At 52.5% G+C, this 26,514-nt stretch overlaps 11 protein-coding genes across 11 annotated transcripts; 6 read left to right on the top strand and 5 right to left on the bottom strand.

Moving 5' to 3' along the window:
* The first annotated feature begins 32 nt into the window (after positions 1 to 32).
* K460DRAFT_368625 (37S ribosomal protein MRP4, mitochondrial precursor) lies at positions 33 to 1,976 on the top strand. The gene is made up of 4 exons (XM_040933816.1): positions 33 to 205; positions 265 to 504; positions 561 to 1,194; positions 1,247 to 1,976. The coding sequence occupies exons 1-4, from the start codon at positions 175 to 177 to the stop codon at positions 1,578 to 1,580; spliced, it is 1,239 nt and encodes a 412-aa protein (XP_040786330.1). The 5' UTR covers positions 33 to 174; the 3' UTR covers positions 1,581 to 1,976.
* On the bottom strand, positions 1,299 to 3,873 carry K460DRAFT_368623 (CRAL/TRIO domain-containing protein). Its single transcript, XM_040933815.1, has 2 exons — positions 2,487 to 3,873; positions 1,299 to 2,431 (listed from the first exon to the last, which is right to left on the bottom strand). Exons 1-2 carry the CDS (start codon positions 3,633 to 3,635, stop codon positions 1,790 to 1,792), a joined length of 1,791 nt encoding a protein of 596 aa, XP_040786329.1. The 5' UTR covers positions 3,636 to 3,873; the 3' UTR covers positions 1,299 to 1,789.
* A 60-nt stretch (positions 3,874 to 3,933) lies between these two features.
* Positions 3,934 to 4,503, top strand: K460DRAFT_368622 (uncharacterized protein). Its single transcript, XM_040933814.1, has one exon. It carries the CDS (start codon positions 4,105 to 4,107, stop codon positions 4,465 to 4,467), a length of 363 nt encoding a protein of 120 aa, XP_040786328.1. The 5' UTR covers positions 3,934 to 4,104; the 3' UTR covers positions 4,468 to 4,503.
* Positions 4,504 to 5,344: 841 nt separating this feature from the next.
* On the bottom strand, positions 5,345 to 7,198 carry K460DRAFT_408089 (uncharacterized protein; the record flags this gene model as incomplete). The annotated part of the gene is made up of 4 exons (XM_040937132.1): positions 5,345 to 5,905; positions 5,975 to 6,292; positions 6,344 to 7,002; positions 7,051 to 7,198. The coding sequence occupies 4 exons, from the start codon at positions 7,196 to 7,198 to the stop codon at positions 5,345 to 5,347; spliced, it is 1,686 nt and encodes a 561-aa protein (XP_040786327.1).
* Positions 7,199 to 9,325: 2,127 nt separating this feature from the next.
* On the top strand, positions 9,326 to 10,194 carry K460DRAFT_378822 (glutathione transferase omega-1; the record flags this gene model as incomplete). Its single annotated transcript, XM_040935110.1, has 2 exons — positions 9,326 to 9,394; positions 9,451 to 10,194. 2 exons carry the CDS (start codon positions 9,326 to 9,328, stop codon positions 10,192 to 10,194), a joined length of 813 nt encoding a protein of 270 aa, XP_040786326.1.
* Positions 10,195 to 10,599: 405 nt separating this feature from the next.
* Positions 10,600 to 13,884, bottom strand: K460DRAFT_357449 (uncharacterized protein; the record flags this gene model as incomplete). Its single annotated transcript, XM_040932032.1, has 1 exon — positions 10,600 to 13,884. One exon carries the CDS (start codon positions 13,882 to 13,884, stop codon positions 10,600 to 10,602), a length of 3,285 nt encoding a protein of 1,094 aa, XP_040786325.1.
* Positions 13,885 to 14,641: 757 nt separating this feature from the next.
* Positions 14,642 to 16,000, top strand: K460DRAFT_357448 (uncharacterized protein; the record flags this gene model as incomplete). Its single annotated transcript, XM_040932031.1, has 1 exon — positions 14,642 to 16,000. One exon carries the CDS (start codon positions 14,642 to 14,644, stop codon positions 15,998 to 16,000), a length of 1,359 nt encoding a protein of 452 aa, XP_040786324.1.
* Positions 16,001 to 16,859: 859 nt separating this feature from the next.
* On the bottom strand, positions 16,860 to 20,780 carry K460DRAFT_378819 (ubiquitin C-terminal hydrolase-like protein; the record flags this gene model as incomplete). Its single annotated transcript, XM_040935109.1, has 6 exons — positions 16,860 to 18,442; positions 18,490 to 19,033; positions 19,098 to 19,581; positions 19,633 to 19,690; positions 19,741 to 20,715; positions 20,771 to 20,780. The coding sequence occupies 6 exons, from the start codon at positions 20,778 to 20,780 to the stop codon at positions 16,860 to 16,862; spliced, it is 3,654 nt and encodes a 1,217-aa protein (XP_040786323.1).
* Positions 20,781 to 21,232: 452 nt separating this feature from the next.
* Positions 21,233 to 22,172, top strand: K460DRAFT_342272 (uncharacterized protein). Its single transcript, XM_040931186.1, has 4 exons — positions 21,233 to 21,454; positions 21,512 to 21,631; positions 21,679 to 21,876; positions 21,924 to 22,172. Exons 1-4 carry the CDS (start codon positions 21,277 to 21,279, stop codon positions 22,013 to 22,015), a joined length of 588 nt encoding a protein of 195 aa, XP_040786322.1. The 5' UTR covers positions 21,233 to 21,276; the 3' UTR covers positions 22,016 to 22,172.
* Positions 22,173 to 22,561: 389 nt separating this feature from the next.
* Positions 22,562 to 24,158, top strand: K460DRAFT_342269 (tubulin-specific chaperone c; the record flags this gene model as incomplete). The annotated part of the gene is made up of 4 exons (XM_040931185.1): positions 22,562 to 22,941; positions 22,990 to 23,150; positions 23,199 to 23,891; positions 23,961 to 24,158. Exons 1-4 carry the CDS (start codon positions 22,866 to 22,868, stop codon positions 24,156 to 24,158), a joined length of 1,128 nt encoding a protein of 375 aa, XP_040786321.1. The 5' UTR covers positions 22,562 to 22,865.
* A 313-nt stretch (positions 24,159 to 24,471) lies between these two features.
* Positions 24,472 to 26,471, bottom strand: K460DRAFT_342267 (uncharacterized protein; the record flags this gene model as incomplete). Its single annotated transcript, XM_040931184.1, has 2 exons — positions 24,472 to 26,285; positions 26,342 to 26,471. The coding sequence occupies 2 exons, from the start codon at positions 26,469 to 26,471 to the stop codon at positions 24,472 to 24,474; spliced, it is 1,944 nt and encodes a 647-aa protein (XP_040786320.1).
* Between the last annotated feature and the right edge of the window lie 43 nt (positions 26,472 to 26,514).

Raw genomic sequence — 26,514 nt, 5'->3', positions numbered from 1 at the left:
CGTCTATGCATCCATCCAGCTGGAGACGGGACGGAATTCAGCGTGAGCACTCAACGGGACTAGCGCCTCTGCCTCTGCCTTGGCGTACATCGGCTGCACCTGCACTGCATCCTGGGCGGCCGCGAGCTCGAGATTTTGGAAAACGAGCCACCAGAACAGCACGCAACCCGCACCATGATAATACGAGGCATTGCAGCCCGCAGCTGTACGCACTACCCGCCTGTCCATTGTCCACCATTGCCTAGCTGACCATTATTCCCCCAGGCCCCCGCGCGCTTGCACCCAGCGCCTCACGACCGCTGCGACGATTTCTTTCCACAGAGGCCGAGTCGATCGATGCATCTGCTCAGAACAACCTGAAGCCGCTGCAAACTCTCCAAGCCGAGCTCTCACCCCAGGCCCCTCAACCAGCGCCCTCGCTCGAGCCCGGATCATCCAACGCGGCGTCTTCTTCGTCGACCATCGGCAATGTCGCAGAGCAGTACTACCTGTACAAGCAGCAGGGTGCGCTGCCCCTCTCTTTGCCTACTACATGGCATACATATACTGACCCCTTACAGCGAAGCAGATGGGCAAGCTGGGATCCGACATCAGCCCACACTACCAGCCACACACCCTCCTGAATCACCCCCCCTCGCCCGCCGACGTTACCCTCGAGCTTCTGCTTGCCTCCGAGGCCCACCAGGGCCACGTTACCTCGCTCTGGAACCCCGCAAACGCCCGCTACATCCACGGCATAAGACAGGGCATCCACATCATCTCACTCGAAGTCACGGCCGCACACCTGCGACGAGCCGCCAAGGTGGTACAGGAGGTGGCGAGACGAGGAGGCATGGTGCTCTTCGTTGGCACACGCGATGGCCAAGACAGGGCTGTGGCGCGCGCTGCTGAGCTAGCCAAGGGCTACCATCTGTTTGAGCGCTGGATCCCGGGAAGCATTACCAACGGCCAGCAGATTCTGGGTCGCTGTGAGACAAAGGTAGTCAACGAGTTCGATGAGCCTGTGGCGGGCTTCGAGGAGCAGCTCTACGACAGGCCCGTGCTGCGACCAGACCTCGTGGTCTGCATGAACCCCCTCGAGAACTACGTTCTACTGCACGAATGCGCTTTGAACAACATCCCCACAATAGGTGTGATTGATACCAACGCCGATCCTACCTGGGTCACGTATCCCATTCCGGCAAACGACGACAGGTAAGGACCGCTGCAGCAACTCCCTGCCTTGCTTAGCTAATCCAATCCACAGTCTCCGCTGCATCCAAGTCATTGCTGGTGTTCTAGGCCGAGCCGGTGAAGCAGGCCAAAAACAGCGTCTCGCCGCTGCCGCCCGTGGCGAGATCACCTATCGACCGGCGACAGACCTAGTTCTCCCCGAGTCAGAAGAAGTCGACAGCCCTGAGATGGAGTCGCAACCCAGATCCTCAAGAGACGACTCGCCGCGGAAGGCCCGAAACGCTGCTGTCGACCTCACGGGCGAGAGCCTTGGGAACGTAGATGAGATGGCCACGAAGCTGGACGAGGTGAACAGCCATGAGAGTCATCGGACTAGAGGTGGGAGAGATATCAAGGTCTCTTCATAAAAATCTTGTATGGGACGATTTAATATTAGTTGCTATATACATTTTGAGAACAATCCGGGCGGCGCCGGACTCTGAGAAGCTCTAGAAACCATACTATGCCATGCCATGCCATGTCATGTCAACCTCACACGCCGGCAAACAGGTCTAATACAAGCGATCAAAACCAAGGTGCCAATCTGCACATTATCAAAAGTGTGCTGCACAATGGCCTAGTCGAGGTCATCCGCACTAGTCGACACCCTCGCAGGAGCGACAAGACTCTCCTTGTTTGCCTCAGCGTAAAAGTCGAGTTTCCCGCCGTCTTGAATAACGCCGATGCGATCGTAGAGCGTGCGCGCCCTCACGTACGGGTCTAATTTCCAGTAGTTTTGCCTCAGCTCCTCGGCCAACGAGTCCCGCTCTTTCCTCCTCTCTTCCAGGCTCTTCCCAGTGTCTCCCGCGCGCACCCACTCCAACACTATACTCTCATACTTTTTGACTGTCGCCGCCCTATCTGCCTGGAGCGCCTCCCGCGCACCGTCATCCTTCATCTTGTCGTTCTCCCCCGCTACGGGCTCTGGGTACTTGTACTCCCATTTCTCATCACCTCCCTGCTCTGTCGGGATCTGGTTCCTCGGTACGAACTGACTCAACTCTTCAATGTTCTTGGCGAAATGTACCTTGCCGGCAACAACGGGGTCAAGCCAGCCGCGGATGATACTCCATATAGCGTTGAAGACCCATGGGGCTTTGTAGACAAGAACGGTGCCGAGCGACTCGGGGTAGTTTGCTTCGAAGCATTTTACCATGAATTTTACAGGCGTGTAGTCCATGTTAGCCATGGAGAAGTCGGTCATGTCGAAGACGATGGTCTGTAACAACGGTCAGAGGGGTTGACGATAAGGGAGAGAGGAGGGGCCAACTTACGGCAGTATCAATCGGCGGCCTCAACAGCATGCGCGCTGTCTCAATAGTGTAGACGGTGAATCTTTCTAGACTCTCTTCAGTCTGCTCGCCCGCTTTGTGTAACTTGACGCGGACAAAGCACATTGGCCTTCCCTCCTTGTCGAGTCCGTGTAGAAAGCTCTTGCCCATGCGTAATTGAGTCAGGAAATCTTCAGCGTTCTTCTTGGATTTAGCATCGCCGTCCTTGGTTTGAAACGCTGTGAGCTCGCCGTTCTTTACAATGTCGTCGTCGACGTGCATCTCCTCTAACCTCCAGTGCATCGTGGATATCATCATGACGAGCGCCTTCTCGACATCCCATTTTCTTGCGCGCAAGAACCGGAGGAGAAGCGCATCGGGATGATCATACTTGACCATGTCCCAAAACGCTCTTCGCAGCTCTTCTGGCGGTGTGTTGGCTATTGCTGTCTTGAAGTCTGCGTGCTGCCCATGCTTGTCGTCCTCGGCCGATATCGACAATCTGCTGATATCCGACGGGGTAGTAGTCCCTGATGTAGTGGTGGAGTCGGCCTCTGCACCCTTCTCGCCCTTGTGCCGTCTAAAGACGTTCAACTTGCTCTTCTTCTTCTCCTTCTTTCCGTCTGCTACCGGCGCTTCACTCGCTGGTGTCGCTGCAGGGGTATCTGCACCATTGAGTTCTTCGTCTGAGGAGTCCACGCCGAAGACCTTTATCGTGACTGCCCAGAACTCGCGCAGCTTCCTCTCTTGTTCGGGTGTGAGCGTTCCCGGTCGCCCGGCGGGGGTATTTTGCGCCATGACGAGGAATGAGTTTGTGAGGTCTGCGACGTCGAATTGCGATGTTGGAATCCTCTCTTCTGTCGTGCTCCCTAGAGAAGTCCTGACCAGGGGCACAAGTAGCGCGCTGCCGATCGCAATGCTAACAACTATCGCAACAGTCCAAAGTTCCGTCCCACTTCTCTTGGGGTAAGCCGAGGCAGAGTTCCGCTCGTAATGATATGCCCGGGTTGTGCAGGATTCGAAGGATGCGGGGGTGTGTACAGTGAACCGGGTAAAACACTGCTTGGTAAAATGTCCGGATGATCGATACTTGGGCGCTGAGAATACTAAAGTTTGTAATGGTTTCTTGAGCGGATGTGCGCGGAGGAACATAGATGAAAAAAGGTGGCTGAGCCTTGGATCAAGAGCGGTATACCGTAATCGCACGCTGCTTACGGAAGGTAGGGCTGATGTGTTGTTGCCAGAGATTTCCGGGGTAGTCGGAGGGGCGGAGCAAGGGCTACTCTAGCGAGCATAGACGTAATGACGGCTCGAAGCTGTAGATGATGATGATGATTGAGAAGAGGGCAGAGTTCCCGGTAGAGCGGTTCATGCGACTGGCATATCCCTACCCTACGCGCGACAAAAGATGGGTAGCAAGGCCACCTTCGTCATCGAATGCATAGGCTTAGCGTCTAATGCCGACGGGTGCGTCCCTTGTTTACACCCAGGCACACGACAACCTCTTCAAAGCCATCAACCATCGATACCAAAGCACAACTGACTGACATTCTACGCGCCGACGCGTAGACAATTGATCTTTTGTGCCCTTTCTACACACGCCACGCTACTATAGCACAAAATGACGTCTACAACACCTACGCGGTCACCTCCCAACTCGTATCGTCGAACGCGCTCAAAGTCCCCTCTCTCGCGTTCCCGCCCAACAACGCCCCTCCGAGCCTCCTCCCGCTCATCCCTACGCGACAGCGCCCAAAGAGGTCGCGGCGCCTCTGCATCAGGAGGCAATGCGCTTGAAGGCTTACAAGACGGGTTCGCAGAGCTTAGCGACGCAATGGCAGACCTGGAGCAGAACTTTGTGGCGTTGCAATTGATGCACGAGAGCCTTGCAAGGTTTAGCGAGAGTTTTGCAGGGTTTCTCTATGGGATGAACATGAATGCGTTTTGTGTGGATTTCCCCGAGGTGTGTACCACACTGCATTAGGGAAAGTGATCCCCAAAGACCGGACGAGAGCTGATTTGCATGTGCGTAGGCCCCTATTGTGGAGTCTTTCAAGAGGCCACAGAACCAGCCGGATCTTGGAGCTGCGAACCTGAATCGGAGTCAAGGGCCCGAGGATATGGAGGCGACATTTCTCACGACTGATACATCCTTTGTTGACAATCCGCCTAGTAGCAAGCTGGCTTCCAAGTTTCAGAATCCACAAACCCCCGCGCCTGCATCGAAGACAACAGGCGCACCTCGAGGCAGAGGTGGAATACCGCGAGGGGGAGGTCGAGGTGGTGGTATCCCTGTCCGAGGTGGCGCAACACGAGGCACAAGAGGTGGGAGCGCAATTGCAAGGGGGGCTGCTGGGAGGGGCCGGGGAGCACGGTGAAATACAGGTTTCATTGTAGCAGCCACAAGCCGAAGGACTTGTTCAATCGATTGAACTGATACCCAATAGAGTGATCATGGGGCGGAATCAACGTTTTTGCTAATTCAGGTGGTTCATTAGTTGCATAGAAGCGCAAGGGACATCCTCTTTCAGCCACCACCACTACTAATACTCTAGGCTCCACCACCCGAGTCGTCTAAACAACCCAATCATCATTCATCGCCGTTCATTGCGAGTCTTCTCTCCAAAGACAGCGCCGCTATTGTCATCAATAATTATTTCCTCCAATATGCCAATGTTGTAAATGCAACAAACCAGGCTATCGCCAATCCTTGGGAGAGGGGTATACTGCAATGGAACCATAAATTCAAGACGCATTAGGTCGTATAGTAGAAGAAGGAAGAAGAAGTAACAAAGTCGAGTTGTAGAGGCAGAGGTACCGAACGCCAGCTTATGAGGGAGAGGCTGTCTCTGGTGACGTGCTTAGGCCAACACCCCGCCGTGTTTTTTTGCATATTGACTCCTGATCTCCTTCCGTTGGGCCCAGCCCTTGATGGCGATCAAAATGGTAGCCCAGGCCATGAGAAGAGCGGTGACGCCCATCGTTACAGTAAAGGTGAACATGGCATCGAGGTTATAGGATTCGAGCACTGCAACGGTGTCCTTGTTGCTGAGCATGAAGGTTATGCCACCAGAGATGAGACAGAACGCAGTCACAATCTCAGTTGGCGGGCGGGCTGGAAGGTACGATGTTGGTGGCGAGAGATACAGCAACAGATATGTGAGTCCTCGCGCAAGAGCGAAACCCATGAACATGTTGCCCCACTGCATATGGATCATTGTTGAGAGCATCGAGTCCTGGTGGTGAGAGCTCATCATCTTGCCAAGGAGCATGATGATGATAGCAGGCAGAGGGTTCATGGAAACCCGGTACTGGCGTGGCTGCTGCCATGCTTGCTCATTGGATTGAAAAAGCGTGTGCGAAGAGACTACTGCGCTGTTGAGCAGCGCTCTCATCTTTGTGGACTCGATGATCATTCCCAACTTAGAAGGAAGGTACAGTCAGTGAATGTAACGCCAAGAGGGAATGTACTTCGTGTAGATGTAACTTACCAAGCCACCACCAAAGAACATGACAGAAATCGAGACGTGCTCTAAGTCCTGCGCTGTCCATGCATCGCCCCATGCAGCCAAGTGTTCAAGGAAGACATTGGTGGCACCGTACAGCCAGATGACGAACGACTCGGTAAACTCCGCCGAAGGTAAAGCCGCCCTCCGACGACCGACTACCTCCTTCGGTGGTTTTACGTTCCACGCCCATCCAAAGTCAGCAAACGCTCCCATCCATCGACCCAGTGTAAGGAGGCCGTAGAGGAAGAATATTCCGCCCTTGACGTAGTGAGCCAGCACGTTGAAGACTGCTCCTCCTCTCTGTACGCTATAGTCAGCTACTATTCACACTTAGCGCTTCGACACACTTACTCCGATGCCGCCGTAGACGACAGTGCCGTTAGCTATGGCTACGAATCCTTGGATGAGCATTGTGCGTTCGAACACGACGTAAAGAAACCGGATGGCTTTCAGGGTCCGACCAACTACAAACCGTGCTGCATTGCGCGACAGGAATCTGTTCACCGAAGTGTTGCGCAAGAAGCCGCGTTTCTCAGATCCGTCGTCGAAAGAGTCGAGGTCATCATGTGTGTGCTTGCGCGTTGGCCCAGAGAACTGCTGATTCTCCGACTCCACACTAGGTGATCGAGAGTGGCCATAAAGTGACGCCGAGTTGCGCTCAGTGCCCTGGCCAGAGTCAATCGACCATCGTGATGGGTTTGGAAGCTCTTCGTCCTTCACGCGCTGGTACCTGACCATATTTGCGGTAGTTATTGGCTGTGCCGCTTCATCCTCCGTCCTCGAAAATCCGTGGGATGGCCCGGTGTAGGTCTGGATCAGAGCCATGAAGACCCATGCTGAAGCAATCCAAGTAATAGCCCATCCCGTCTTGCTATGCGAGTTGTTTTCGTATAGGTTCGGCGTCTTGTGGCTGTAAATCAGGCCAAGCACGAGTGCGAAGGCATTGACGGCGAGAAACGCCAGTTGAGAAGGTAGAGTGAATCGAGAGTGCGCAATGCTCAACATGACAGCTTGCTAAGGTCAGTGTAGCTCTTTCCCCTCCAGGCGCGGATGCTTACCGACTGGCAAGATGATTGCCCACGCTAGAATCTCAAGCGCAATGTGCCAGTACATCAGCGCGACATGTTCCGACAGGCTCCAATAGCTTCGCGGCTGCCCGTTGTCCTGCGATTGCGGATTCGGGGCGCCGTGCGCGCTCATATCCATGGCTTCGGCATTGTTCTCATCGCCGTGCGAAGATACTAGAGGCAGCAGCGCCAGCAGCAGCGCTGCGGTAGCTATGGTCCGAAGTCTGCGACTCAGCATATAGTTTGTAGTGAATTGAAACAGGTATGTTAGGTCGTAATAATGCTGGGCGGAGCTGATAGGTGAAGAGAATAGCACAAAACGAGGTCACAGTCAGGCAAGGATGGAACAATCGTGTTTGCTTTGGTAAGGATTTGCTAAGACCGAGGCCAAGTTCACTGGAAGGAGCAATGAGGCAGTATAAATAATCCTCCAAGTCAGGCTGCCAGACCCGTGTGGCAGCTTACGGTTTTAACATCTTCGGGGTGTTCGGAACGTGAGGGACTACGAGATGAGGCGACCACGATATAAGTTTGTCAGCGCGAAGTTGCTCCGTTCCCATCTTTGCTCCGATCTGAGGCCAGTCACGATTGATCGTAGGCCCCCTGGCAGGTGACAGGACCCACACCGGCACCATTCGTCAGCCACGGCTTTAACTCGCGATGTTTGCGCTCGTTGGGATGGCATGACTACAGTACTGACTTTTGTCAATAACCGCTTTGCTAATGCGGGGCATAGGCACATGTCACGCGAGCCTTGTGCGACAAGGACAAGACTCAAGATGGGGAAGACATGCAGCTACAACTCAACTTGCATCAGCTTCGCTGGGCAGTTTCGTCCGTCTCGGCCATGTGCATCGAGGGTGGCAACATAGTCAGTTTCTCCAGGTACATCACATTTGGGCTCTTTTTCATTCTGCGCTCTGCGTTTTGCGTAACAGTCAACGTCTATCTCCAGGTTATGTCCGAGGACGCATGCCATTTCCCGCGCTCCGCACACTTCCTCTCCATCTCATTGGCGAACGCAGCGAGAACGTCACCTACGCCATACCTCCCTGCACCCGGCCCGACGGTTGATTCACACGCACACCGCATTCTGATTAATAACCCGTCGAGTGTGCTGGTGGATATCCGGTCACTTCCGGCTCACAGATGGATGGCTTCTCTTTGCGCATGGTAACAATAAGACAACAGAAAGATATCACGACGCTGATTCCTCAAGTGTTGAATGACGAGGTTCTCGAATGTTGCGAAACCTTGATATCATTACTTGGTATTTACTGGATCCACAACATCGCCACTGAGAGAACATGCTTCGTACGAAACGCGTTTCAGTCCTGCAGTTTCATACCATGAGTCATCCACTCGGATCGAACAGGCAGCGAACTTTTGCCTAGCGCTCACATCCGTCGGCACGCATCTTACATTTATTGAAGTGGGTGGGTCGGGCTGACACCTCGCTCGCCGACCACCAGATCATCTGCACGACACCTGCATCACCTGATGCACTTTTCGCGAGCTCGATTCGAATATCCAAAAACAGTGTTGTCTGAAGTCATCGAAGGGTCGCTTCCTTGCGTCTAGATTTCCGCACTAGTCGCTTTCTGCAACCCTCTACATCTATGATAAGAACCTGCTCGTCGAAGTTAATGATCGTCTAAATTGGAGACGGCTCTAAAGCTGTTTGCTTTTGGATATCGTTGCGCATAGAGAAGTCGAAAGCCTTCTACTATTCGAGTTCAAAGCCCATTCAAGTTCTCCTTTGGACTATCAGCCTCGTTGCCTGCTTTAGTTACTCGTGATCTACTTATTGATGGGCTCTACCATTACATAGTATGTCCGTTATACAAGATTGATAACACTTACTCAAAGGATGCGTTGTTTCGCACTAGCGTGCTCAATTGACTACTACATGCGGCATATCAATTGACTTGGTCAAAATGAAGACCATAGCTAGTTACTGAATACACTGCTCAAAACGTGTACCTTCTCTTTCCAGTTTCCAGCTTTCCAAGTGCGTTGATTGTTCATGGCGTTCGTTCCTCCTTGGATTCCAAAAGTGAGGTGTGATGGGTTCCGAAAGTGGGGGGATTGTTCAAGTTTACCCCGCTTTCGTCATGATGGCCACAACCTACAACTATGATGTGATTGAAGATGAGTATTGCGTCGAGAAGAACTTCTTAAATGTTGGAGCTATTCTGACGTGTCACTATCGTATAATCAACTTGCCTCAGAAGCATCAGCACACCGTTGAAGAATAACTGCAACAATGGGAAAAGAGCATCCAGATGCGGATCTTTATCCTGATGCTACTGGTCTCGCTTCGCAGATAGTGAAGGTGAACTTGGCCTTCTTTCAGCCTCAAAAAGCTCTCTACAATGCTGACCTTTACAGGCTCATGAAGCAGAGCAGCCATTGAAACTTTACTCGGGCTGGTTCTGCCCCTTCGTCCAGCGCGTTTGGATTGCACTAGAAGAAAAAGGCATAGATTATCAATACATCGAAGTCAATCCTTACCACAAGCCCCAATCACTCCTCGATCTGAATCCACGCGGCCTCGTCCCAACATTACAGTACCAGGACAAACCTCTTTTCGAAAGCACAGTACTCTGCGAGTTCCTCGAGGAAGCCTTCCCAGACAACACGCCGCACCTCTTGCCGAAAGATCCCTACGATAGGGCGAGGACGAGGATCTGGACTGACTATGTCGGCACCCGCATCATCCCCGCGTACCATCGCTTCCTGCAACACCAAGGCGAGGCAGGCCTGAGGGAAAAGCAAACAGAATTCCTCAAACACCTCAAAGAGTTTACACGGGAGATGGATCCAGAGGGCCCTTACTTTCTAGGCAAAGACTTCAGCCTCATCGATATTGTCATTGCCCCTTGGGCAAATCGACTCTGGGTCTTTGACCACTTCAAGGGCGGTTCGGGGATTCCCGAGCAGGGGAAAGGAGGGGATGACGAAGAGGTCTGGCAACGGTGGAGGAAGTGGTTGAAGGCAGTTGAGGAGAGGAAGAGCGTGAAAGAGACATTGAGTGACAGGGGGCATTATTTGCCGATCTATCAGCGGTATGCTGAGGATAGGGCACAGAGTGAGGCGGCAAAGGCTATTAGGGCTGGGAGGGGGATACCTTGAATATGCTGTGCATGTATTACTCATCTCATTGCACCTCACATCATACAGAATTCTGTTTTCTAAGAAGCTGCCTTCTTCACTGGTGAGATGACACATATTCTTCCAAGGAGATTACAAGTGGCCAACACGAGAAGACACATGTTGAAATAAAGAAACAGGTTGGAGTCTAACAATCAAAACGCGCTGATAAAAGACAATGCCTTGTCGTCAAATTGGTATCCAATGCCTGAGAACGCCCAGCCCAAGAATTATCACTGCCAACCAACACCGCAAGTGTAGCTCCTCATGACCAAGACACCTCTGAAAGAAAAAGTTCAATTTCATCCACCATCGTTGACATATCCTCGTCATCCTACGACGTCTCGAAACTACACCGGGTTCCCCAAAACATCGCGCAGAACATCACTACCAACCGCCTCTTACACGTCTGACCTTCTCCTTCCCACCGATCCTTCCTGCTGTTATCCGTCGAACCCATCGTCGAATGGCCCACCCCCTTGCAAGCGCTTGGAATGCTAGAATGTCGCTCTCGAGCTGCGATCGTCGGGCATCCAAAATGCTTTTCCATCGTCGTTGTATTACCGTGGCAGCATCTACAAGGTGTTGACGTGTCTGTGCAACCACGGCGCACTCGTGCGCTAACTTCATTGTCATGATGCGATGTCTTGTCTCACGACGCAGGATATGTCGGCGGAAGGCTCGCTGGATCGTAGATGCTGCGCGATGCGTCAGAGATAGTGGAAGCAGGCGCGAAGCGAGGAAGGAGAGCGTGAGCAATGTAAAGTCCCTAGAAGGTATCGAACGTGCGGAACTGTGAAGAGGTGTGAAGAGGGTGATAAAGGATGTCGAGCAGCCGACTGCTTTCAATTTCGCTGCTAAGCCCAGTCTTCCGTTGTCCGTCGTAGTGATGAGAGCTGACGGCAGGTACGTGTCCACGATGACTTCTAAGACCTTCGGATCCGCAAAGCTAGTTGTCAGGTTTGAGATGCGCAGACCGTGAAGGCGAACGATTGAGCGAGACCAGGAAAGCAGGAGGCGTCTGTGATACGCTAGACCGTCAAGCTCTGTAGTCGCTTCATCGTCATCAGAGTCGAGGTCCCGCCCTTCAAAGTTGTCGCGGCTGCGGTACCAATGCTCTCTGAATCGATCCGTCTCTCTTACGATTTGCGGCCAATCCACGAGGTTTCCAAGGCCGCATTTACCAACGAGCGACCAGAGCAGACTGAGCGTCTTTTCACGGTGTCCGTCGACAATGTCTTCGGCTTTAATGCCACCGACTGCTTGAAGAGGGATACCGCGTACACCATGTAACGCTGAAAGAGCAAGCTGTACGTTGTAGACTTTCTGGGGACGACCGATAGCCGGGAACTTGAGATGCTGCGACAAAACCCAACTGTCCTGTTGTTTGAGGCCGAATGAACTTGTAAGTAGCTTGCCAGATGGCATTGTAATGGTCAAAGTCTCTTGTTGTACACCGAGTGTGGATGCTGGGTAAAGTAATAATTCCACAAGCCGCGTAAACATTATGCCATCACGGAGATCAATAGCAATGTTGTCGATGTGATACGTGTACTCCTGCAGCGGGTACTGAACATGCTCAACTTTGTAGTTAAGATGCCCGAGAGGGCGAGTGATATCCCCAAGCGAAGGCAGCAACACGTTCGATAGTTGGTGTAAGACTTCAACAGATGTCTTGTAAGAGGAAGTCGTTTGGAAAAGACAGCCGGACAGGTTATCTGTCTTCTTTGCCTTGTCGAGTAAGAGAACGAGCATTAAACTCCGCAATGTGGTACGTCTCCATGACCACCCTTGGGAACCAAAGTCATCATCGCCACGTGTGATGCTGGCAATGCTGCCGCTTCCTGACTTGACGCGAACCGCATCCTCGTTCTTGATCAGGAAGATATCCAGGAAACTCTCGATTGCTCGTCGCTCTGCGCGGTACATGCGAGAGCCATCGTCAGAACTGGTCGAGCCAGTAGATAATCGACATGGAGTGTTAATCTGGCGTCCGACGATCGTCTCAGCTGCGGCTCTGAGCGCATTCAAATCATATGACTTGGTCCACAAAGAGAGAAACTTCTTGCGCAGGCCGACATCATCCTTCAGACGTAGAGTCTGAGCGAGTAGGTCCTTTGGTATACTCAGTGCACCGTACTGTAAGGAGGCTTGTAGGCGCTTGTGCAATAATGGCGTGGATGGATCATGGTAAAGTGCAAGCATCTTCTTGCGCAAGTCTTCCGGACTCTGCTCATCACCCGGGTCCTTGTTCGTTGAGTCAAACACCGAGTTTAAAAGCTGTGTAATGGCGACTTCTTGATAGGTAAGCCAGTTATCCTCATACAGCTCGGGTTGAGCCAGATCTTCCTTCAGCACTGGGTACTTTTCTTGCGGCTGCGGTTGCTTGCCTACAATATGCATCATGGTGATACTGGCTGGTGCGTGTTCAGCTCTCTGGCGGCGCAATGCGGTAGGCGGAGACTTGTCGGTGTGGAATGGTGAGGACGAGAGCGGTGCGCGGTTCGCCTTCAAAGTCTTTGCTCTTGCAGTTTTGATGGTCGTCCTCAGTGATGCTCTGCTGCTTGCCATGGACGCTGTGCCATCTGCTCTGGATTTGATCGCCTTGGCCGGGGGATCATCGTGGGTGATTTGTGGGCGTAGTCGCTTTTGGGTACCCTCTGGTCTCTTCTTCACTTGCGATATCCTTTCGGAGTCCTTGGGCGCGTTGAAATGAACCTTTGAAGGCTTTGTAGTGGCCTTCTTCACCTCTGCCTTGTTGAAGTTGATTTCGATGTGCGTGCCGTTGGTCTTGCTCTGCACAATCTCCATTCCGGGTGGGAAGTTCTCCTTTCCACTGCCTGAACCCATGACATCGCTCGAAAAGGAGACGCTTTGCAACGAGCGCGTTGTCGAACTCAATGGCCCACGCTTCGGTGGACCAGCGAGCGATTTCCGTGGCACCTTGTTCTCCCTCTTTAAGGCTGGTAGTAGATTGTTCCCCTCCTCTTCCGACAGCGTTACCAGGTCGAGACCGATGTCTGGCGAGTTCTCCCGAGGGTTGCGCGGCCCATGTGTGGACTGTCCAGGATGGATCGTCATGACCGTTGTGTCGTCAGATGGGATGTAGATAGTCCTTCGACGCAGATCTTTCTTAACACCCTGCTTCCTGGGCTCTTTCTTCTCCAGCAACTCCTCTCGTAGCTGCACAGTCGGGTTGGGATCCATCCCAGGCCTATCTGAAAGCATGTGTGAAACGCGTCTTCGATGCGGCCTATCAAGCTGCGGATCCTGAACCGGCGGCGCAGCTTTAGGTATCTTCTGTGCAGGATGTGCAAGTATGGTGCTCCGCTTGGCCCTCGCGCCTTCTGGCATGATGGAGGCGCGACTCCGCCTCTTCATCTCATATTCTGTCTGTTGTTGCTCGTCCTCCTGGGCAACATCCTCAAATATATCAAGCGACGGGTTGAACGTGGGCTTGCGTATGTCGCGCATGTTGCGCACAGGTCGTCGCGGTCTGGCCTGGCGTGGGTTCACCTGTAGCTCTGTAGTGTACTCGATATTCGCAGTCGTTTCGTCTGTTGTATAGCTCGGCGCGTAAACAGACGAGCCGCGTCCATAATCGTTATAATGGCTGCCCGAGAAGGATAGGTTTGGCTGAGGGCACGGCGTGCCAGCTGTATATCGGTGCATTTTGGTGCTGGAGGGTTCCTGAGCTGGTGGAGCGCCTGCGCATAGGGGTGTGGAAATCTGCCTGCCCAAGGGAGCTCGAGATTCTTGATGCTTTTACGCTTAGCCGGAAGTGGCGCGTCTGTGCCCTGCCGTGTTGATCAGCCGTCGTTGGGGCAACGCCTTTCCGAAGACTGCAACTATCATCCTGAACCAGACGTCCGCGCGTTCATATATTATATTGGAATCTTGATTTGTGAGACCGATCGATGTGCTTTTCTTTTTTGCCCCATCGGATGAACCCCTCTTGGGCGTGACCGGATATCTGCTCCATACGTAGCCGCGTGCGACAAGGCGGACTTTAGAGGCACAGTATACTACTGTATCTGTTGCTACCGTGGTGCGATCGATGAGTTGAACATAGAAGCACCTGTATTCATTGTCCATCCCACGCTTTCATGAGAAGCATGGGTCGTGTATTGTATCAACTAGGCCTGGGCAATACCTTGCTGTATAAAGAAAAGTACCGTTCGCTGTGCAAAGATAAATTATTCCCGGTCTTGTAGTGGTGGCATTTCAATAAACTGCGGCGGTACTAGAAAAAGAAACCAGTGGCACTGTGCACAAAAGTTGACGTATTGTGCGTGGTGCAGTAAATTGTAAATGCTAAAAACAAATGGGGCTTGTTCGACGGTTGGTTGAGCCGAGCGCTAGTGGGCTCTCATGGCTTTGAACTTTCCGGCTCCACCCTGCGTGCCTTGTTACCACCACCGCGTTCAAGATGGACTTCAAGAAAGGAGAACGTGTATTTCTCAACTTCGATACCGGTGCAGTCGAGAAGACCGATCCAGAGCCAGATCATGAGCCTCCAGTCCCTACATTTCCCACTTTTGTGGGCGACATACTGGAGCGCAATTCATCCACAACTAATCCGCCAGTCGCACCCTCACTCAAAGCAAATGTAAATGGATTTCCAGCGCACAGGAAGCGTGTACCAAGAGTGTCAGCTTTCAAACAGCAGCGCGCCGCAAAGGAACAACATTCTGCTGCAGCGCAGACAGCGCAACATGCGCCCCGCTCTGGCTTTGATCCGAACGAAGAGAAGAGGGCCATAGACGAAGAGAACAGGCGAACATTGGCGGCCATGTCCGACCAAGAGATCGAAGAGGAGCGACAGGAACTCATGTCGAACCTCAGTCCCGCCTTGCTACAGAAACTACTCATGAGATCGAACATTGACGAGGGGAGCAATGAACGAGATCTATATCCCGAGTTAGAAACTGCTCCTCACCCGACTGACAACGTCAAAGCAGTTCCAGTACTAGAATCAAAGCCTTCAAGCACCAAGAAGGTATCCTTTGCCGCCCCCGAACCTGAGCACGAAGCGCCTCCGCCGCAACTATCAACCGCACAACCTCCCTCAGACACCATGCCGCACCAAGAATCCGACTCAATACACTTTCCCGACCCACCACAACCTCCTGAACTCGACCCTAATGACCCTTCCTTCCTCAAGAATCTCCACGACAAATACTTCCCAAGCCTACCCTATAATCCCAGCGAACTTTCCTGGATGGCGCCCATCGATCCTTCCGACAAGTCGTCCCCCTACCATCCCTCGCAAACAGGGTTGAACGCAACTGAGTTGCGTTTCGACTTCAGGGGCGCCCTCCTGGCGCCCAGCGTCGCGCGAGATATCCCGAGTGACCGGGGCCTACACAATCATGCCGATGCGCCAGAGGCGGCAGGGTACACTATCCCGGAACTAGCGGTGCTGGCGAGGAGCAAAGTTGCTGCGCAGCGCTGCATGGCATATCAAACACTTGGCCGTATTCTTTATCGCTTAGGACAAGGCGAGTTTGGCGTTGAGAGAGCGAGGCAGGATACTGATGGGCCGGCCAATATTGCGAAGAACCCAGAGGTGGCGGAGGATGAAGAGGATGATGACGAGTATGAAGAGGAAGATGTGGGTAGTGCTATGGCGGCGGGCTTGTGGAGTTGTATCGAAGAGGGGAGAGTGGTTGAGACGATGACCGAGGAGGCGAATAGGACCAAAGGGCATCTTACTGCAAGGACTTTTGCGCAGGAAGCACTTTGGAACTGGCGGAGAGGTGGTGGACGGAAGAGACACGCTGTCTGATCACGAAGGTGCAACAACGAGGTTTTTGAATTTGTTGCCACCAGCTGCTGCAATACGCCTTGATTATCATTCGATTCGGCATGGCTATATAAAAAGAACCTGCTACTACAACTCAAAGTAGTACACACATATTCGTACCACCATGCAGTATATCCCAACCAACTACCGAGGTATACGAGACCCTTGGGCGCCGCAGCACGATAAAAGGTTCGATCATTGATCTTCACTAGATACACTGCTAGAAGATATTTGACTCAACGAGACATCTCTAAAGCTAATCAATCTACAAATCGGGGTCGCAATGAGAAGTGCACGCGGCATGGAAGTCATCCGGGCCATCCGATGGGAAAGAGTCGGGTCTTAAAAGTGACGATCCAGTTGATTCGTTTTGAGTGATAATGTTGAGATGTTGGTTGGCTTTACACCATCTACAGACGGTAGAATGAAGTCATGCAGATACCCACAATGCAGTCCCAGTGATGTATAGAAAATGCCAATCGCTGTCGCTATCGCCATGCATGCATACTTTGAATGACTTCCCTCCATCTATGTACCGATACCAATATTGACACCCGACGTAATCGATAGGAAAGCTTAATACCATCACCACTCCTCACGCTCATGCTGATCGTTGGGCGTGTCTTTGTCCATTCCAAAGATGCCCTCGTCAATGTGAATAGTGCTCTGTTTGATGAGCAGAAATTCCATAGGCGAGTTCTTGCTCTTTTCCTGAAATCTATCCTTCAATGAGTCCCAACCCCTCTGCTTGAAGCTGATCCTGACCCTAGGACTTGGTAAGATTGGGAACGATACCAGAAGAGAGGGGCAGAGAGGGTCCTGTTCTACAACAGGAGCGCCCTTACTGCTTCTCAACCCCCACAAGAACTGGCAACTCATTAGGATTGATAGGTTCGAGCGGAGGTGGCTTTTCATCATCCAGGTCCTGCATCACGACATCCTGAGACTGCGTTTCCGGGTCTTCCGATCTATCAGTCTCCTCCACCTTCGGGTTCCTGCAAACCGCCTGCGTGAACTCATCTACCAGATCCGCACGAATATACACAACCCCCGTGCTTGCCTTGGGAATGGCAACACCCGTCTCCGGCTCAAAAATTTGCTTCTCGTCAGCAATTGTGACGTGATCGTCATTATACATCCGCCATAAGCCATTTTGGAAGTCGTAGATGTAAATCCAATAGTGACCACCTCGAACGCCGCCACGGTGGGTAAAGACGGCGTGCAAACGGTAAGGGTGGTCGTTGCAATCCCTGAAAACGGTGTCGATTTGAGATTCGAGTTTGCTCATGATGAAGTCCATATCTTCCAGGTCTTTCTTGATGCGCTCTGCTTTTTCGTGGAGGGTATCTGCGAGCTCAGGAGGTGGTGTAGGAAGTGAGTCGACTCCTTGCTGCTCTTGCTGAGATTGCTCTGTGGATAGGCTGTTGATGAAAGCACTGGTTTCTTCAATGCTGTCGGCGAGATTCATGCCCTCGATTTCGGTTGCCTGAAGCCTTTTCCTCTCTACATCGATCTCGCGAAGTTCTTGTTGTTTTTCCCACTGCGCTTCGCGTAGCTTGAGCAGCTGAGCTTCGTCTAGTGAGTTTGTTCTTCCCAGATATCGATCCAGGTACAAGGCGTGATCCAGACTGATATGTGCGCGATCATACACTAGCTCGTTCACCCACTGTATACGACGCACATTGATAACCAAAATAGGCGCAGCTTTGTCGATGTACTCATATCTGGTTGCGCCACCCTCCATTTCGCTTTGGCCGAAGTCGTCATCTAAGGTGGCGTAGAGAGGGCGGTCCCGCCAGCCGGGGGAGACGAGATAGTTATGTCGAAGCTCGCTCAACTTCTCTGCTCCCTTCGCCGTGTCTCGGACCGTCGTAACATCACTGAAAAACAGCTTCTTGATCGTATCCAGTTGCTCGCCTTCGCGCAAGACATCTTCACCTTTGATAGCACACGATATTAGATCGAATATGTTGCCCATGACCTCAGCGGCGTCCTGCTGTCGGGCGCTTTCCTCAACTATGCCTATCTTGGTCTTTGTCTGATCGGCCTTTGCTTGAGCTTCTGGTCGAGGAGGGATAGGAGGGGGTCGAGTAGGTGGTGCAGGTATGTCGTTCTCGTCCCCTAAATCCATCGCCTGCATTGACGAAACGCTCTTAGCATCATCCTTGTCCTCGGCCATGACGGAGTCTGGAAAACTCGGAGCGTGCGTGTCGCCATTTGGCGCAGGCGTGGGACCGCTAACAGCAACACCTTCGATTAAGCCAAGGCCAGCATTGTCGGCAACGCGAACTTCTAGAGGATCTTTTGGTTCTTCTGGGCGGTCTGTCCTGCACAGCGCCAGAGCGGCAAGATCTAGTGCAGGTTGGACGGTATCGGTGGGCGCATTAACCATCTGCTCGAAAAACGTCCGAAGTTCACGAACGACTAGGCGGGATTAGTACTAATATGGCGTGGCAATACTTTGTACTGACATTTCTGAGCCGTAATAACTCTATCGGCTGTAACCACGGTGCGCCCGACCTTTTTGTCCTTCAATGCATCTGGTGACGGGTCTTCCATGTATTCGTCGCATTTTAAAATCAGCTCTCGCAAAGGCTTGATGGTGAAAAGAAATTGAAGAACGCTGTTGAGGTAGCAAGTGTTACCGATATTGCGGAGGCCTACCGGCCAGGTCTCTAGCGGGTAGCTGTTGCGCCTCGCCTCTGGCTGGCTTGCGCCCACGATGCGGTTATTGTGGTTCTGAGCTTGATCTTGTTGGATGATTGCAAATGCTTTCTGCAGCTTCTCGACGTCGCCTGGATTGGCAACGTCGACAGTAGTCTTCAAGACGTCAAGATCGAGAGCGAGAGTTCTGTTGTCAACCTGGAACAAAGCATACGCCTCACCTACGTCCATCTCAGGCTCACTCATGGTACCTTTGTCCAAGAAATCACGCAGTCGCTGACTTTGCCGCTTATTTGCTATTACAAGAACCGCTTTTCGTGCAGTGTCCAGACATGTGGGGTTGTCTTGCGTCTGTGGCAAACATTAGCGTCCTTTCACTTGACTATATCCACTTTCCAACAGGGTAACGCCGTACCTTAATTGAGAACATAGTCTGAATGAAGTCGTCCGTTGTACCGCTATCTAACTCTAGCCATGCGAAAGCTTGTTCTTCTGTCTCGATGGTATCGGAGGCTTCTACGCGGATCTTATCGCTATTGCGCGCATCGCCGAGGACTCGCAATTGTTTTCGCGCTTCGTCTGCTTGTGAAGAACTGATATCGGGCAGGAGGGCCTTGAAACAACCTATGATGTGCTCATCGCTGATGACACCCGCATGGGACGGGTCGATGTTGAAATATTGATATGCGAACTCTAAAGCGGTTTTGGTGGTGAGGCCCTTCGACGCAAGGACGGCTACTTGTGTCCCGAGATCGTCACTCTTACGACCAAGAGCAATATCCTTGAGGCACTCGAAGTAGTAAAATTGATTGACCATATCTTGCTCGGCTTGTCGGGAGAATGCGAAGAGAACTAGAGCATCTGAGAAGTCACCGACAGCGCCGAGTCCAGCATAGTGGCTACCCCAAGTGTTAGTGAGTAACAAGTCAAGGTGAAGGCGATTTACGCACGGATGGTCCTCTTCATGGTTCGTGCTGCGTGTCTCTATCCGGCCTTTGACCTTGTCATCTAGAAGACTTATTAGTAACTACTTGATGCAACGGCGCTTGTAGACCTACAGTCATCGCATCCCAGTATCCTCTCGATGTTGCCTCGCGATGGAGTAGGATAGAGGGCCTGGTGCCTACACCCAGTACGTTCGCTCTCATCAAACGCCAGTATGACCGTGTTTAGCTCGTAGCGAGCATCTTCAATCACGTTGCGCAAAGGCGACTCGAGGGAGTTTTCGCTTTCGTCCAGCCTAGGCAAGTACCAGGCTTCAGCCATGGTTCCGTCATCTTCCCTTTCTAGTTCTTTCGTGAAGCCAAGCCTTTTCAGTATAGAATCGCAATCTTTACCAAACGTCGTGAGGAACTTTCGGTTCAACAGGGGAATTCGCGTTTTGCCCTTGACCGGGTTCAAGGAGTCTTGCAGATATGTGTACAAGAAGTCGGGGGCATCGACTCTCCTGGCCATGTTTGGACTTACACGTTCACCGGCTATCTGTTTCGCTGCTTCCCATCTTCTCCTGAGTTGAGCTCCATCTGTCAAGGTCTCGATATCCTGCTCCGATAACCTAGGCGGCTTGAAGCTAATTCTCACTAGTACTGGACAGGAGGGTGCTGAGCAGCGAAATTGGTACGTTCGTGGTCTATACTGGGCGCTAAGACCAACGTTGTCGCTAGTGTTGTCTTCGCTTTCAAAGAGAAAGTGGTGCAGGAAGTATTCCATGTCGCCCTGTTTACACGGTCTGTTCTTCGATCCGTCGTCGCAGAAGTCGAGAACAACGTCGATATGCCAGCGACATTGCGAGCAGTAGGACGCAACCTTGTATTTTGTAGAGTGGTCTGGGGCTTCGCCAGCCACGGGCAGCTGTGACTGCTCGTTCTTGGTGTGGAGGGCGTGCCTACAGTTCCTGAAAGGTACCGCGCGAACCTTTTCGCCGTTTGGATTGTGTTGTGGAGGCGCGCTCGTGAGGGAGTTGCTGCCGGCCTTTTCCTCGTACCGTGGATCGTATGTAAGGAGGTCTTGAAGCAGCCGCGGCGCCGTCTTGCCTATATAGAGCCGTGATTAGCATGGGCTCATGCATCCAACCCGCGAGTACTTTACCGGGCGCCATGACTGCTGCGGACCGCGTGGAGCTCTAAGACGCAGCGGCAGGAGGAGACGCAGAATGCGTTTGGAGGCACAGCACCGCACGGGGAAGAAAGACGGGGTGGAGGTCAAGTGGACAAGCTGCAGATGCGATTGGAAGTGTCTAAACAGAGCATCGTAGGCGGCAACTGGGGACGTAATGGGGCACTCTGCGCTACCAGTTTGCCGCCATGCATCGAAGGGGAATGTTTTGTCTAAGGTGTTTGCCTTTAAAATCACAAAAGGTAGAGAGGAAAGAAGGCTGAACTCCACCTGCACCGCTCTCTGTCAATAATCAAGTGCGACGATGCAGCTTGTGAGCCGCCCTCCACCACTGCCCGAGCGATGATGCAGGTGCGACTCCAGCTCTGGCGCCTGCGCGTAACAGGATTAGCGTATTCGCGCGCCAAGCTCCCGCCCGAACGACTTCATCCACGTCTGGAGAGCGCTCAAGACGACATTGACGCCCAATTCCGCCCGCCATGGCCGACCAGCAAGCCACCTACCACCCGCGGGACACGCTCTCCAACACGGCGAACACGACGCTCCAAACAACCGCCTTTGGCGCAATCATTGCGGGTGCGCAGAACACGCTACGGAAGCAGAATGTCGGAGCCATGGGCATCATCACCCGCTCGGGGGGCATAATCGCCCTCTATGGTGCGTACATGGTCGTTGGCTGTATAGCAGAGCTGGACGGAACTAATGGACGTGTAGCCGCTGTGGGAGCAACCTATCAATTCACACTCGACTCGACCAGCAACCTGCGACAGAAGGACGACTGCTACAGCGAAGCCATTGCTGGCTTTGCAGCCGGATGTGGTGTTGGCATCGCCAGTATGTGCCTACCGAACAATGAGTCGGACACGACTGACGATGAATAGGGCGAAGCCTTCCGTTCATGCTCGGCGCAGGAGCCGCTTTCTCCGCCGTCCTGTCTGCATACAGATACACCAACGGCTTCAAGGGTGGCGTAGATCTCCAGACAGACGGCGATAATGAGGTCGAGCGTAGGGACGAGCTGAAGAAAATGCGCAGGCGGCCACTGTCGGAAACCATCGAGCAACTGGGCGAGGGCCGAGGTACGTTCGATTGATACCGTCTAGACGTCGCGACTAACAATACCAAGGTATCTATGCTCCTGGTTATGAGGAGAGGAGACGGCAACGACTACTGGAGAAGTACGGTATCGACGTAAAGGCGGCACAGGAGTCGGCCTAATTGCAACACACGCTTTCTTTGGAGTTCACAACAGCAACCATCTCATCGTAGAGATCTGGGCTATAGCAGGCTCGTGTATATACTACCTCAACAATCGAATTGGATCACTATGTAACAATTGTACAAGTGCAGCTTTGGACACACAATCTGCCAGGCTCGTCCTTTCTTGGTGTCGTTGCGCGTGTTTTCTCTCTAGGGGCAAACGGGCTATACCTGATTGTGTGTACCAGTAAGGATGAATAGGCCCTTGAGAGAGGGTGGGCGGTACAATCGGGAGATGACAGGCTTGTGAAAGCATCTGAAGATTTAGAAGGAACATCTCGTCAAAGACATGAGATCTGCAGCCAGGAGCACGAGGAATCTGTCAGACACAACCCTCACTGGAGTACCACCTAGTTTGTGACAACCTATTATAGGAGGGAGCAGCTGATCTTGGTGTCCGCGCTTGATGCGACCTCTATCGGTCCTGAAATGCCATCGGCGAGATGCGGGGTAGCTTACCATCCAGTTCGGTGCTCTTCTACACCCCTGATCTACTTTTGACATCATGTTTTAGTCGTAGTGTAATAGTTATCGTGCCTAAACGGAGCACATGAACTTTCTTACTTTCCTTTTCGGTCCATAGTCTTCAAAATGTGTGCGTTCATCAGGTGTCCTTGTCCACCTGCCCTCGACGCGCTTTCTTTTCAACCCCACCATCCGCTACCCGACGCGTCGTCGATTTACATGACACCATACCACGGTTGTATGTAGCTGGAATACTGATTAGCGACTATAAAAGATACTCTCAAGCTCTAGATCGTTATATCGGAAAGAGACGGGCCCGTTTATCCCTCGTTCAAAGCGCAGCATGGCGACTTCACAAGCACCCATGGAGCCAGGATTGAAGGAGCGATTTTTTCGCTACTTCCAACATGAAGTCACAGGTACAATACTGAAATGGCATTTGCACGTAGCATAGTTAACAACAATAGCTCTCCAAGAGCAGATGGAGCGCCTAAACCAAATGTCAGTCTCCGGCGGCGAGCGCAACGATGCCGTGGACCACTGTCTGGCGGGCATAGACCGACTCTCTCATGAAGTCAAAGACGCCTCGGGTTATATTCCTACATATGACCAGCGAACCTACGGTGAGGTACTGTCTTCCAAAACACCCCATGTAGCACCGAATTGACGTCTGTAGGCGATCAAAGCGCTCTCTGAGAAGTTACAAAACATCCGCAACTCCTTCAATCCCCCGAAGAAGTTCCAGTTCAAGACACGCAGACCACCGTCCGCAATACCTAGAAACGGTGCTGCAGAACTCGCTCAGTCACCACAGCCTCATGCGCCAGTATCTGCGTCTGATACATCCAACACCAACTCCTCGATTGCGCCTACCCCACTCGATAAACTGTTGCCAGGGGAAGACAACAGGCAAAAAGAAGCGACTTTAAACAATATCGAGGAAGACGGTCTCGATGGGATAGATAGCGGCACAGGGATACGGAGGCCTTCGTTCTCGAACGCGACAAAGGTCACTATATCGAAACACGAGGGTCTACACATTATACTGCCTACATCAGCGTCGCACGCAACAAGCTCCGGAACTGTAGCGAATCTTCGTAGATGCATAGTGGACCTTTCCCCCCCGACAGCGAACGGCGCTCCTTTTGCGGCCCTGTACCTTAAAAACATCAAAGACTCACTCATAATCTGTGGCCAAGTTGATGGCGCCATACACATCACAGATATCGAGAACAGCGTTATAGTAACCTCATGTCGCCAGTTCCGCATGCACGGCTCGAAGAACATGGATATCTATCTGCATTGCGCGAGTCGGCCCATCTTCGAGGACTGCGAGGGCTTGCGCTTTGCCCCGCTGCCGGACGCATATGTAAGTTCTTCTTCCCACCATCGAAATGCCAGTAGTCGATATGCAATCAGATGCTAATCTTGTGCGTAGATGACGCCGGAAACACTGCAGTCTCCGAATCAATGGGACCAGATCGACGACTTCAAGTGGCTCAAGGCGGAACCCAGTCCGCACTTCACTATACTACCCGAAGCACAGCGTGTCCAAGATACGGTCTGGAGAGACGTAGTACCGGGTGAACATGAAGTGAGCTTGGACGACATACTGAAGGCTGTGATTGTGCGATGAGACCGGTGATCCGTGAAAGATAGATATTACGCCCGTGTAAAACGATACTGATATACCACAACCCTGCATCAATGGATACTAACCAACCCCATACCTTGACATGGAACGCTACATTTACAATGCATGTCAATATGCAATTCAACTACAACTTATGTAATGCACGTGAGCTCAAGGAATTTCGACTTGATACTTGTAACATAGCGACGTCTATGTATATCATGATGCATAACAGGCACTCCAAAAGCCAACATACCACATCATTCCGGATGATGCAGATCGCAATTCACCGTGTCATCTCTGTTCACGCGACGCACTACCCCGCCTGTTTAAACCGCTGCCTCAACTCCTCAATCTCTCGTTGGAATCTCTCCATATCATCGAGGATATTGCTCGAGTCACTCCTAGATTCTGAAACTTTAGCGCCCACTTCCAAGCGGTTCTCCGACTCCTCTTTCGGAGAATAAAGCGCGTATTCATTCCCTCCCTTCTCGTCGGCAGGCGCATATTCCCGCCTGAGTGAGCTCTCACTGGCAACACTAGTCCTCCGCTTACTATCTAGACTCGTCCGCCTATTCTCCGTGCTAGCCCGGCGGCTGTCTGTAGGTGAAGACGAGGGGATGTAGGGGCGCTGTTGGTCGAGACTTGAGCGTGTCGACTGCCGACGACGTGGTGGAGGAGGGGGTGGTGGCATTATACTTCCCGCGCTTTCGTTTGAGACGGCTCGTGAAGTATTACGATTTGATGACATTGAGGATGTACGGTTAACACCGGACACAGGAGATGAGGGTTCGAAATCAGAATCTATTGTGCTTCTGCGAGACGACGTGGGTCCCTGTGCGGATGCTACTGTGCGGATAGAACTTGAGCGCTGGGGAAGCTCTGTGCTAGAGGAGTTGGCGCTAGATGTACCAAGATTCGTGAGTCGCGCTCCATGCCGCGGGGGTGGTGGAGGTGGTGGAGACTTCGCTCCAGCTATCGGGTCCTGATTAGTCGGAACAGGGCTTGAGAGTGAATCAATCGAGTGTTGTGAGGACATTGTAAGGGATGAGTTGCTCCGTGACTTGTCTGCAACTCTGGAGCTTCGGAGTTGACTTTGTCTGCGTGATAAAGGCACGGGAGGAGGGGCCCTTTTGTGCAGTGTCGCGACCTCTGAAGGAGCTAATGGTTCGTTTGATCGAGGTTGTATTGGGGAAGGCTGGTATGGCGTGGTGGTTTGGTTACTAATATGAAGTGCGGGCGGGGAGACAACCGGGGTAGGCGGAAGTGGTTTGTTCACATCTGAGCCGTCCTTGGATTTTATGACAGGGGAGGGCGTAGGTTCCGTGGCCGCGAAGCTATCAAACGACACAATCTGTGGCTGTCTTAGTGTGACGAGCTTGCCATGTCGATGCTTCGGCGCAGGCGGCGGTTTCTTCTTGCCCTTCTTTACTTCCGACACTAGGCCCATATGCTCATCCTCGTCCGACTCTGCCATTTCATATGATGTCCTCGGCGACTCGGCGTGTACTTCGTGAGGGGGTTCGAATAGAGATTGCCGTGATATGGATGAGGTATCCGTGCTGCTGCTACTTTCGAATTGCGAGCCGCTGAGCGCAGCCGGTGCGATGGTGCTTGTATGAGGCTGGACGGAAGGGCGCGGAGTCGGTTTGCCCGTCATGAGCAAGTTCTTGAAGCTTTCCACGTCTAGTGATGCTCTGTTGTTGCCTAGGGTCGGCCTTTCCGTGCTCGTCCGATCCTCCCCGCTTCCCTTTTTTGACGGTTCAAGTGAAGCCAGAGTTTTTGCGAACGGGTTTGACGGAGCGGTACTTGGTGGGAGAGTATTCTGTTGTTTGTCGGAGTATGCCCTCGAGCTTGGCTGAAATACGTCTGGTGCAGCCATATCATATCTCTCCCCAGCATCTTGTGCATTCGGTACCCTCGCTAATGCAGCGGTGCTCGAGAAGCCAGCGGAGGCTACGGGAGGTGATGAGCCTGCATATTGGCTCTGGCGCAGCTGTTGGAGGGAGGGGTCAGACGAAGTCTCATGCACATCGTTGGCGTCCGGATGCGGTGGGATAAGTGTAGTAGAGGACACTATGCGGACTTGTTTCTTTGTCTTGGGAGGCGGCGGAACGGCGTCTTCGAGCACTGTACGACAATTACTCTTTCGTTACTTTGCGCAGGAAGCCAAGGGCAAAGTATACCATAGTCACTTTCCCTTCCGCGCGCCTCAGGCACACTGTTATCGGGCTTGATAAAGGAAGCTTGCGGAATGGGCGAGGAAGCGGGTTGGCTGTACAACTGAGATGCGCGGAAAGGGTTCCCGGATGACATGCTGGAAACTAAAAACAATGCATTGTTCTATGTACATGGAAAA

Source organism: Cucurbitaria berberidis (genome assembly GCF_010015615.1).
Source record: "Cucurbitaria berberidis CBS 394.84 unplaced genomic scaffold K460scaffold_4, whole genome shotgun sequence".
Lineage (NCBI taxonomy): Eukaryota > Fungi > Ascomycota > Dothideomycetes > Pleosporales > Cucurbitariaceae > Cucurbitaria > Cucurbitaria berberidis.
This window is presented reverse-complemented; position numbering and strand designations above follow the sequence as displayed.

Excerpts from the sequence above, each read along its gene's own strand:
- K460DRAFT_368622 (XM_040933814.1), top strand. The coding sequence starts at position 4,105 with ATGACGTCTACAACACCTACGCGGTCACCTCCCAACTCGTATCGTCGA.
- K460DRAFT_342272 (XM_040931186.1), top strand. The coding sequence starts at position 21,277 with ATGGCCGACCAGCAAGCCACCTACCACCCGCGGGACACGCTCTCCAAC. Across the intron at positions 21,632-21,678 it reads ATGTGGTGTTGGCATCGCCA|GGCGAAGCCTTCCGTTCATG; the intron begins GTATGTGCCTAC and ends GACGATGAATAG. Across the intron at positions 21,877-21,923 it reads GCAACTGGGCGAGGGCCGAG|GTATCTATGCTCCTGGTTAT; the intron begins GTACGTTCGATT and ends AACAATACCAAG.
- K460DRAFT_368623 (XM_040933815.1), bottom strand. The coding sequence starts at position 3,635 with ATGTTCCTCCGCGCACATCCGCTCAAGAAACCATTACAAACTTTAGTA. Across the intron at positions 2,432-2,486 it reads GGCCGCCGATTGATACTGCC|ACCATCGTCTTCGACATGAC; the intron begins GTAAGTTGGCCC and ends CCGTTGTTACAG.
- K460DRAFT_368625 (XM_040933816.1), top strand. The coding sequence starts at position 175 with ATGATAATACGAGGCATTGCAGCCCGCAGCT. Across the intron at positions 206-264 it reads AGGCATTGCAGCCCGCAGCT|GCCCCCGCGCGCTTGCACCC; the intron begins GTACGCACTACC and ends TTATTCCCCCAG. Across the intron at positions 505-560 it reads CTACCTGTACAAGCAGCAGG|CGAAGCAGATGGGCAAGCTG; the intron begins GTGCGCTGCCCC and ends GACCCCTTACAG.